Below are 11,529 nucleotides of genomic sequence, written 5' to 3'. Positions count from 1 at the left end.
ATCTTGGTTTAAAGAAGGAGGGCATTCAACACAATGTGTGATGAATGTGTTATTTGGATACCGGTATCAATTCGACATAATATAATGTAATATTTATCTATTTGTATATTCATATCATAATGATTATTACATTCAATAAGAGGTAGAATTCCTCGAATGTTATGTACTTGTATCTTTCGACATTGATATTGATGTTGTATTGTTCTATAATGTCTACCATATCCATGTAGGCCTATATGTATCTATGTTTATTGCTATATTATCTCTTTTAAATGTTTTTACCAAATTAATGTGTATGCATGCAAACGAAACAAATTTCCTACGTGGAAAATAAAATAGAATAAAATTGAAATGAACTGAATAACATAACAATTTATATAGTAGGACCTCATAAAGTCTTTAAAAAAAATCCTTACAACATGATGATAAGTCTCCAATTCTTTCTTTTACATACAGAAAATATCACACAGTCATAGTATTGGTGTCAGTGTCAGGAATCCTTTTCCTGTTACTTCCTCCTCGGGTTACAACGCCATATTGCCGAATCATTACCACTCCATGCAGAACACACTGATAATAGATTTTCGTCGTGAATTCGAGTTTAACAGCACGCATTATTACAGGGAATATAATGTGTGCAAGCGAATGAGAGACTTAAGTGGGCAATGGCATCATCACTTCATGTAATTTGCAAATTTTAATGAATATAGACAGTCATCACCTTCTTGGAAAGCACATACGAACGATGAACATGGCAACTTTTGTCCAATTTCAAAGGACCTTGATTGTTTGTTTAATTTTACTTTTTTTTTTGAGGGGGAGGGGGTTAAAGTCAACATGAACGCAAAGTGAATTTTTATTTTGAGGCACATTCTTAAAAGATTCTGTTAAAGTAGTATTTATTTATTCACAACATGTTTTAACAGGGACATTCCGTTCAGTTCTGCTGACAGCTTTTCAAGGAAGCTCTGTATACAATAATACAATGCATACATAAACTTTCAGGTAAAAACAAACAATAGGTGACCTACACAAAAACAAACAAACAAACAAACGAATTATATACTGTATTTACAAGTACATTCACAAAGGGTACTAGAGGGGTACCAGTGTATTACAATAACATGTGGTACATATATCAACTCAACTCAATGTATAATCAAATGAGCAAAAAACAAACAAACATTATTTTCTACCATGCTTCACAACCTAAGATCATATAGTATGTAGCAATGGTCGGCGGTGTTTCTTGAAAAGAGGCAATGAACTCAGCGTCTGGACGGGAAGGGGTAACTTATTAAAGAGCATTGGACCACAATAAGAAAAGCTACGTTTTTTGTACTCAGTGTTAACCTGAGGAACAAACAGTGGACTGTTGGTAGCATACCGTGTTACATAATAAACGGGTCGCTGTGTGATCAGGCGATTCAAGTAAGGCGGTGCAAACCTGTTCAAAATTTTAAAGACCATGAGACAATGCTGGTATTTTATCCTGTCTGCAATATTTTGCAGACAGGTATTTTGTAGTGTGTATATGACTGAAATATGACCTTATTAATAACTCTTTATTAAACATTTGAAATAACCTGCTGACCTGTGAACCTATTGTAGGATCAAAATGTCACTAAAATGCACACATCCCCATTGGCATTGTATACATGCAGACACGAGCAAACAGACATGCACGCATTCATCTCCACACAGTTACCGTGCATTTCCCTATATAGCCAATTAGTATATCATGCTCATATCGACACATCTTCAATTGAACTTTTTTCTTTTTCCTCGTTCCATCTATTTCATTCTTAACCGCGTTCTCCTGTGTTTTCATCCGTCATCTACAATGCACTGATGTCTTCATCATCATCAATCAGCCTTATGATGACATGATGTGTTGCATCCAAGCTGTAAATTGGTGTTTATTGCAATTACTTGACAAATTTATATAAGAAGAAGAGCACATACATACAACATTTGATGCTATGACGTATTTTCAAAGCTTTAAACATCACTATGTGTGGCAGATATGTTACACGTAATCTTTGCTGAATATTTTGTTTTCCAAAATAATGCTTTACATTTTTAATGTTCCGGAAAGGTTTGCTATTACCCTTTGGCAGATGCAAAAGATGTCTAAGACAGCCTGTTGGTTATATACAACTCAGCCATTCAATCATGTTGAATGATTACAGTGAATTATATAGAAAATGTGTGGCTATTCATTCATGAAATCGTCCTGTCTCTCATGACTTAAATATAGCATTATCTCTTGTGTTCTTCCTCTTCGGATTACACGATTACTAAATACTTTGGGCGTCTTCATGCTGCAACATTCTGAATACAGGAGCACAGTGGCCCAGAGACATGGACAGTTAACAAAGCGAAGAGACACAGAATAGAAAGTTTTGAGATGTGGTGCTATACAGGAGAATGTTGAGAATATCATGGACAATGATAAAATCAAACACATAAGTGTTAGAAATGGTGTCGGCTGAACGTGAGCTGCTCTCGACCATCAGGAAACGCCAGATGCAGTTTTTTGGGGTCACGTCGCGCGGAAAAGGCAAACGGAACATCATAGTCCTGACTGGATTTGTAAATGGAAAGAGATCACGTGGACGACAACGACTCGCGATCCTTTCCACAATGGCTGGGATAGCTGGCGAGAGAGCATCGTCATTACATACATCACTCGCACGACAGGGAAGCTGGAGGAGGCTTACTGCATCAGTGATCGCCAACGGGCAGTGACGTCCATGGCAGAACAGAGACAGTAGGAAAATTTGAGCCAGCATGTTCTTCTGTTACTCTTCTGTTACTGGCATACAGCAACGGTTATTTTAAGACATAAAAGACCAAACTTGTTATTTGATCTCTGCTACTATACTACGACTACAACTACTACTACCGCTACTACTACCACTACTACTACGACTGAGACTACACTACAACATACAAATTGTAACTAAAGCGTCTACAACTACTTCTGCTGTCGATAGCAACATTACATGGTGCACTTTATAGAATGCTTTTAATCAATCTTAAATTGCAGTGCGCATTTTAGGTTCTATATCTTCGTGCTCTACGAGATGTGCAAATGAAACAAAATCATATGTGTTTGAACAACGAACTTATACAGGGAGATTCCCCCTCCCCCCCCCCCCCCCCCCACGAACAAGGTTGATGAAATGAATGCTACAAAATATCAGAACATATTGGTGAAGCAAGCACAAAGATATTTCTATAATACAATACATTCAAATTGTGTAATTCTTTAAAGCCCGATTAGATAAACCCTTGTGACGTCATAGCCGGATGACAAGACTATACAACGCCCGTCTTTTTAAAAATGATATGAAGGGTGCACATTTCGTCAACCTGTTTCTTACATACATGTGTGTCAATGGGGATATTCTACAGCTACACCACCATAAGGATGGAGGCAATGAACATGCTCTTTTATTGCGCCTGTAAATGAAAATGTGGTATTCTGTTTAATTCCTTGCTTTTTATTGTAATAATAACAATAATAAATGCAATTTAAGGTGCCAAATCACTCTAATGAATAAATGCTCTCGGCGTAATCATGTGCAAAATATACGAACTACATACGAGTACATCAGAGATAGAAAACGAGAGATAATAGCAGTACAGGACATAATGAAAATGATAATAATCAATTATTGTAAGCCATATCAAACAAATACTTCTTGAGATTATTTTAAACATTTCAACAGAATAAAAAAAAAAAATAGGGACGGAGATCCATGAAGGAGAGCCGGCGGCGTGGGCGAAAGTTTGTTCCCACCGCTTCGCGTAAAATATTTAGATTTTATGATGACAAGGGGTCAGAATTCTGGGAACGTAAATGTCTAGAGTTAATGTATTGGCTGATCAAGTCAATGCTATACTGTGGAACCGAGCCATTAAAACAGTGAAATAAAAGCAAAATAATTTAAAAACAATGTATTTTTCGACAGGCAATCAAAGGAGCCATTGTACTCTTATCACCGTGACATACCAGTGGGCGTAGCCTTCTCTTCCGGTGTTGACGGCATATAGCATTATGGATTTAGAATTTCAAAGTCAGAACTTCTAAATGGATTGTACGACTTTCCTTAAATTTCACTGTTTGGTAAATTCCCATTTGACTTCATTTCTACTCATAATGACGTATAAAGCTCAACCTGGGTTCCGTTTCACAAAACCTGTTATCAGTGACAACTGCCACATTTCTATGGCAAATTAATGCTCTCAGCCAATCAGATTCAAAGATTTCAGTAGCTTATAAAAAGCTATCGTAACTTTTCACTGAAAACAAATTTTATAAAACTGGGCCCAAATTTGAATAGATAAATGTCCACCACTTAACAAGAAAAATCCAAATAAATGTCTTGTTCCATAGTACAGTCTCTGCAAGTCAAATATCATATTGAACTCCAAAACACACTATAACTACATGCAGCATGAGGCACTGACAGTGGGACTATAGTAAATTTTAATGGTTGATAGCTGCGGCAGGAATTTGTCAGCTGTGCCAAACTTACTTCAAAAAGTTGTTGGCTTTTATTTTGTTGGAAGGTTTGCATTTTATCTATTTATCTATTTGCCTTATCTAAACAGGGTAACCCGGCCGGTCATTGATTGTATACTGATATTCTTGGGATTCCTGTATCTAAATATGACATAACAATAACATGAATATGAAGTATTGATATATATCACATGGCTGACATTGGAAATACACAATAAAAATGCAATGAAGTATAGATGCGCATCAATTCAACAATATACATTGTACGTATAATACCTACACTAAACACAAATTTTGGTTAGTTAGCTTTCATGGATTTCTAATCACACCAATGTTGGCTGCCCAAATTTTTGATGTTCAAATTGTATAATCGTGTCTTCTGTTGGGGCCTGATTTACATGATAACAATTATGGCAATCTGTTCCATTCTGCTGCGCCTATGTATGAAAAGGATATACTGCCATGGTGGTGTAAACGAGGGAGACGGGTTCGCAGGGGAGAATTATAATGAAGGCAAACTGGAGAGCGGTGAGCTGGAAGTTTAAAGGGACATTCCAGACGATTTTCATAATTTCACATCGTCTAATACATAAATCGACAGCTCTATGTATAGATTCGTGGAATCCATTGTCGTCCTAATTGAGCAGAGAAACCAATTAACTGAAAATCTTTTAAAAATTACACTGAACAGCGTTGATGACATCAGAGCCTCACATATTTTCGGAATGCAGTGTACTTCCATTGCAAAATATCGCCTGCTTAACAAGTTCACCTGTGAAGAATTTTGTATGCCTTTTTCTTTTTGTTCTGCTTCCTTGAGAGCCAACTCATGCATTCTTAAGGCGAGGATGCCATGTTATTATCCTTGTTCATTGCAATTTGTTATAAATTTTGAAAACATTCTCATAGACTCATCCTAATCACTATATATAAATTCTGAAACTCCGTACTCAGTTTTACTAATTTACAGTTGTTCAAATGTAAAAGTCTGAAAATCATCCAGAGGTTTCCTTTAACCCTTTGTGTGCTTCGAATGCTGATTGGCACAGCAAAGACCATATAGCATTGTACACACTGTCAAATGTGCCTGGCACAGAAAGGGTTAAGTCGCACTAGTGGAGACGGGTGAATATAGGAGACAGGGACAAATGTAAGGAAGAATAGGGTGAGGATCAGGTATCAAGCCTTCGGAGGTCGTTGGGAGGCGATGGATGAACAAGAAAGGAGGAAGGAGAAGGTAGAGAAGGTTACAAAATCACGTAGATAACAAAGAGAAGAGAAGAAAATTTGAATTCAGACGGATGTATTGTTGACATTTTTATTGAAAAGTGTACGGCTCAAGAGATGTCTCTTTTTTTTTGCAATTTGATTTTTTTTTATAAGGGGCCTGCATACTACAAGCTCTGCTGTTTAGCAGTCCCCTTCATTTCCAGCAATTTTGTTTCTGACTTTACCATAATGATATAATATTTATTTCTATAGCTATGTCATTATTACATATTACTATGTGCATCATATTGTTGTACCGATTTTGTGACATTATCTGTATATGCGAACATTTCATTGTATTCCTAATTATTTTGTTGGAAATGAAATAAATTAACTTGAACTTGAACTTGAGTACATCATCCTCTATACGGTGCTCCAGTTAAAATTACCCTCTTTTATGTATAGGTTTGTGTGTAAATGTGTGTGCGCATAGTACTGAGGGTATTGCATGTTTTCACCACTATGAAGAATAGAATGTACGTTTCAAGGTTACATAATCAAGCATGGGTGTATTATTGTTTAACATTTATTCAATTGGACACCTAATGAGTCCTCAGTCCATCAATCACGGAATTATCTCATTCAACAATGAGAAACGCGTCCTTAACACATGGCAAATGTTAACTGTATAACAGTTTGAATGGAGAAATAAGATTATTAATCAATAAAACTCGATTCATTGTTCCTTTATCGTGGAGTCATTCTATCATTGTTAATTGAAGATGATAGGCCCTAACCAAGAGTAACATAATCATATAAGACTTTATGTATGATCTCGTATTCGTAATCAAGAAAGTATTGAAACTGAGATGAGAGATGCAACGTCCTGAGGGAGCTTTAGATTTTCGCGACGCGGACGTTCGGAGGAAGAAACACTGTTCAGAGCATGCGCACATTTGCGTATGAAAATCGACCTCGAGTCGTCCGAGTTTGCACGGTCGGTTCTGGGTCATTAACGATTGCATCCACTCGAATCATGACGCAGAGAGCTATACTTGATGAAATGATCCTCTGGGGCGCCATTTTACTTTGTGTAGGTTGCGTCCTTGCGTAATATAAAGCTACTTTGCAACACGACGCATGTATGGGGAGAGGAGAACTGCCAGCGGCGGTTCTGCCATTTTACAGATGGCAAAAAAACATTGAAACTATTGTGCGGGGGAAAATCTACGCCAATGAAACAATCAGCTGAGAAGGAAAGTTAAAAAGTTCATGAGAAAGTAACTGGACCAATAAAAAAAAGCTCAGATAAATTTGAACGTTGAACTTTGAACCTTACTTACATTAATGAAATGGCTTTCAAATTTAAAAAAAGAAATAAACATATTCATAATCATACAGCTCAAAGAAAATGGGACCATAAGATAAACGCTGCCAATCAATGGTGCGAAGTGTGCACTTTTTCAACTACAACAACATGAAAAGAAGAAAAAAGTTGGGTCATCTCTTTATTACCATGGTGGCCTAAAGATGGACATGTCTGGGAATGGATAGGAAAATGAAATCCAATTGTTATCTAACCTGGGAGGTGCTCCTCCCTGATCTAACAGACTACTTGTATTATAAAGTAAGCCCGCTGTGTTGATGAGCCTGCTCAAAGCAGGAACAATTTTTTCAACAAAGGTCTTCAACTTCAGAGCTGCATGAATGAGCGCTCCAGCTCCACCAAGAATTAACAAGACTTTAAGTAAAGACAGGCGTCTGCGGGGCTGGACATTCTGCACAAACACGGCCAAGTTCTCTCTGTCCTCGATGTCAATCTCCAGCGTGGTATCCAGCCTGCCACAGGTGATCGCCAGCTTGCTACACTCGAAGGTGGTGGGCTGTTTGATACGGAAGGTGGCCATGCGAACATGATGGATGGAGCTCCTCTCTTCACTTCCTCTGTGTGTGTGCCATGGGAAATCATACACGATCACAGCCACGTTGTTCTTCCCTACAGTTCAAAGTAACGTAAATTGATTATACTTCACTGAACTTTGCGTGAAATACGGTGTACTAAGTTAACGTGTTGATTACGTACACATCTCATATGAACCATTAATTTTATAATATTTTACATTTTTCAAACTCTCACGCACACACACACACAAATACACACACACACACACACACACAAAACAACAACAACAACCACCCAGCTGTGTTTAAGCGTAATGAATTGTGTTGTGAATGAAATTGATTACATTAGTTGAATATCCTGTATCTCTAGTTTTAGCTATTGTACGTCCTTCATAATTTTCATAACTGGTATAGCTTGACTGTTTGGTGAGAAATTCAAGAACATTGTCGGTAACAGATCTGTTATGATCAAGACAATCATGCACTTATGATCCCAGTTTGTGTTTTCATTTTCCACAGTTCTTATACTGACTGAATCATCAAAACACAAACTAATTCGACTCACCATAAGTCTCTGCCATGCAAGGCAGAAACTTATCGTACAGGGCATCATCGACATCGGTGATGGAGAAACGGCGATTGTGGATGGAGTGACAGAGAATAATTCCATCCACTGTGCCACGTGCCAGCTCAAAGCTGTCCAGGTCGCTGTATGGTAGCTGGATGAATCTCACTTCGCCACCACTCCTAGACGAAAGATCTCGGAGTTCATGGAGCAAACTTTTGATGCTGGATTCCTGTCCTGAATCGCACACGCCTATCACGGCCTTCGTATCGAAGAGTATTGCCAGGGCCATATCTTGTATGGTGAAAACTGTAAGAAAAGAATAATTGGTTGGCCGAAGATATAATTATTGTCATGAGATAAAGAACTTGTGGCCTTATAGACAGCACACACACACACACACACACACACACACACACACACACACACAAATACATTTTCTTTTTAGTCCTTTGCTGGGATTGAAACATGCGCATTCTTCCGGTACGGTACCCGTATCCATGTGCAGGCCTACAGGTATATTGTTGTTTTGATTGGATGCATGCTTGCCCGAGATAAAGTAATTGTCTAACCATAAAAATTATATGCAACGAAAGAGTGTAAGCCTAGCTTTCAATGAATTAATTATTATTATCATTAAGTTATTTCTAAACGGTTGTATCACTCACGCTGGTATCATTGAGATGCACCCTATATTGGTGAGCGCTGAAAATGCTCTGGCATATTGAAAGAAACTTATTCTAGCTTACGACAAGATAAAATGTAGCGCGGGAGTTTATTGCGTATAACACTTGACAGGCCCATGATCCTCTCCATATGTCGCCGTGAAAAAAATAAGACAAGCTTACCAAACAAAATAAAAAAGTTTATGAGAAAGTAACTGGACCAATAAAATAGTTCAAATAAACTTGAACTTTGAACTTTGAACATTACTTACATCAATGAACTGGCTTTCAAATAAAGGAAAGAAATAAACATATTAATAATCATAGAGCTCAAAGATAATGGGGCAGTAAAATAAACGCTGCCAATCAAAGGTGCGAAGTTTGCACTTTTTCAACTACAACAACCTGAAATCTTAACTGCAATCTAACAGACTACTTATATTACAAATTAAGACCGGTGTGTTGATGAGCCTGCTCCAACGAGGAACAATTTCTTCAAAAAAGAAGGTCTTAAGCTTGTACAGGATGCGTGTGCACAGGATATAAGAAGCTGCAAGAAAGAGTGCTCCCACTCCACCAAGAAACAAGACTTCAAGTAAAGACTTGCGTTTGCGGGGCTCGCGGGTGCGGAGCTGGACATTCTGTAGAAACACCGCCAAGTTCTCTCTGTCCTCGATGTCAATCTCCAGCGTGGTATCCAGCCTGCCACAGGTGATCGCCAACTCGCTACACTCGAAGGTGGTGGGCTGTTTGATACGGAAGCTGTCCATGCGAACATGATGGATGGAGCTTCTCTCTTCACTCCCTTTGTGTGTGTGCCATGGGAAATCATACACGATCACAGCCACGTTGTTCTTTCCTACAATTCAAAGTAACGTAAATTGATTATACTTCACTGAACTTTGCGTGAAATACGGTGTACTAAGTTAACGTGTTGATTACGTACACATCTCAAATGAACCATTCATTTTATAATACATGTATTTAACATTTTTCAAACTCTCACGCAGTGATGCCAAGTTCAAAAAAAAATTGTATGAGTGAGATTTTCATGACTCGGCATCTCGGCATGCGAATGTGTGCGCGAGCGAGGGTGTGGGAGGGGTTTCTTTCCCCCCCCCCCCCCCCGTGGCCTCCCACGGTCGAGATTTTTCAATTTTGAGCTCTTAATGGTGCAATCAGGTGCATACTTAAAGAGGATGGCTAGTAACTGATCAGTAGGAATCCGTGGGAATGCTGGAGGATGATTGTTCCAATCCTTGTGGGATTCATTTAAGAGTACATTATATATCTATTGTTGTGTGAAAATTATTTGCTTCAGAATGGTCTCATAATCAAGTAAAGTGCAGTTTAATGTTTCCAGGTTAGTGTGCCTGGTCAGTGATGGGGTATTAATCTGCACATTACTTGAATATGAGACCGTTCTGAAGCAAATAATTTTCACACAACAGTAGATATATAATGTACTCTTAAATGAATCCCACAAGGATTGGAACAATCATCCCTCAGCATTCCCACTGATTCCCACTGATCGGTTAGGACCCCTCCTAGCCATCCCCTTTAAGTGACCATTTTTTACTTATTTTGCGAAAGACAAAAGGGAAATATGCCTTCATTTGCAACTATCACTATAATCTTTTGAGCTATGCTCATTATTACAGGCCCAAGTTGCGGACTTCGCCCGATGCGTGAGAAAAATGGGTGCCATGCGTGAGATCGTGAGACGGCCCCTAAATGCTTTAGTCTCACGCAGAATGCGTGAGACTTGGTAGCTCTGCTCACGCACACACACACACACACACACACACAAAAGCAAACATCCAGACGTGTTTAAGCGTAATGAATTGTGTTGTGAATGAAATTGATTACATTAGTTGAATATCCTGTATCTCTAGTTTTAGCTATTGTACTCCCTTCATAATTTTTATAAACATGTACCTGTACTGGTATAGCTCGACTGTTTTGGTGAGAAATTTAAGAACATTGTCGGTAATAGATCTGTAATGATCAAGACAATCATGCACTTATGATCCCAGTTTGTGTTTTCATTTCTCAACAGTTCTTATATTGACTGAATTATCAAACACAAACTGATTCGACTCACCAAACGTCTCTGCCATGCGAGGCAGAAACTTATCGTACAGGGCATCATCGACATCGGTGATGGAAAAACGGCGATTGTGGATGGAGTGGCAGAGAATGATTCCATCCACTGTGCCACGTGCCAGCTCAAAGCTGTCCAGGTCGCTGTATGGTAGCTGGATGAATCTCACTTCGCCACCACTCCTAGACGAAAGATCTCGGAGTTCATGGAGCAAACTTTTGATGCTGGATTCCTGTCCTGAATCGCACACGCCTATCACGGCCATCGCGTCGAAGAATATTGCCAGGGACGTATTTTGTATGGTGAACTGTAAGAGAAAAATGATCGGTTGGCCGAAGATGTATTGCCATGACATAGGGAGCTTGTGGCCTGGATAGCAGCAGAAGAAATACATTTACTTTGTTTTATGATAATTATTCCTTTGCTGGGAGTGAAATGCATGCGCATTCTTACGGTACCCGTAGGCCTCAATGCTTACGCAGGCCTAAACTAGGTATATTGACGTTTTGATTGGATGCATGCTTGCCCAAGATAAAGTAATTGTCAAACC

At 38.6% G+C, this 11,529-nt stretch overlaps 1 protein-coding gene across 1 annotated transcript; it reads right to left on the bottom strand.

Moving 5' to 3' along the window:
• Window positions 1-6,864: 6,864 nt before the first annotated feature.
• On the bottom strand, window positions 6,865-11,271 carry LOC139740476 (uncharacterized). The gene is made up of 5 exons (XM_071651070.1): window positions 10,980-11,271; window positions 9,483-9,734; window positions 8,211-8,519; window positions 7,503-7,739; window positions 6,865-6,917 (listed from the first exon to the last, which is right to left on the bottom strand). The coding sequence occupies exons 1-5, from the start codon at window positions 11,242-11,244 to the stop codon at window positions 6,865-6,867; spliced, it is 1,116 nt and encodes a 371-aa protein (XP_071507171.1). The 5' UTR covers window positions 11,245-11,271.
• Between the last annotated feature and the right edge of the window lie 258 nt (window positions 11,272-11,529).

Source organism: Diadema antillarum, unplaced genomic scaffold, assembly GCF_040938485.1.
Source record: "Diadema antillarum isolate AM-2024a unplaced genomic scaffold, OU_Dant_1.0 seq00000855_RagTag, whole genome shotgun sequence".
NCBI classification, from domain to species: domain Eukaryota; kingdom Metazoa; phylum Echinodermata; class Echinoidea; order Diadematoida; family Diadematidae; genus Diadema; species Diadema antillarum.
This window is presented reverse-complemented; position numbering and strand designations above follow the sequence as displayed.

Bases quoted from the DNA above. Each gene is read 5' to 3' on its own strand.
- LOC139740476 (XM_071651070.1), bottom strand. From the start codon at position 11,244: ATGGCCGTGATAGGCGTGTGCGATTCAGGACAGGAATCCAGCATCAAA. The intron at 8,520-9,482 runs GCAAGTCTTTAC...CTTTTCTTACAG, and splicing joins CACCCGCGAGCCCCGCAAAC to TTTTCACCATACAAGATATG. The intron at 7,740-8,210 runs GTGAGTCGAATT...TTTGAACTGTAG, and splicing joins TTGCATGGCAGAGACTTATG to GGAAGAACAACGTGGCTGTG.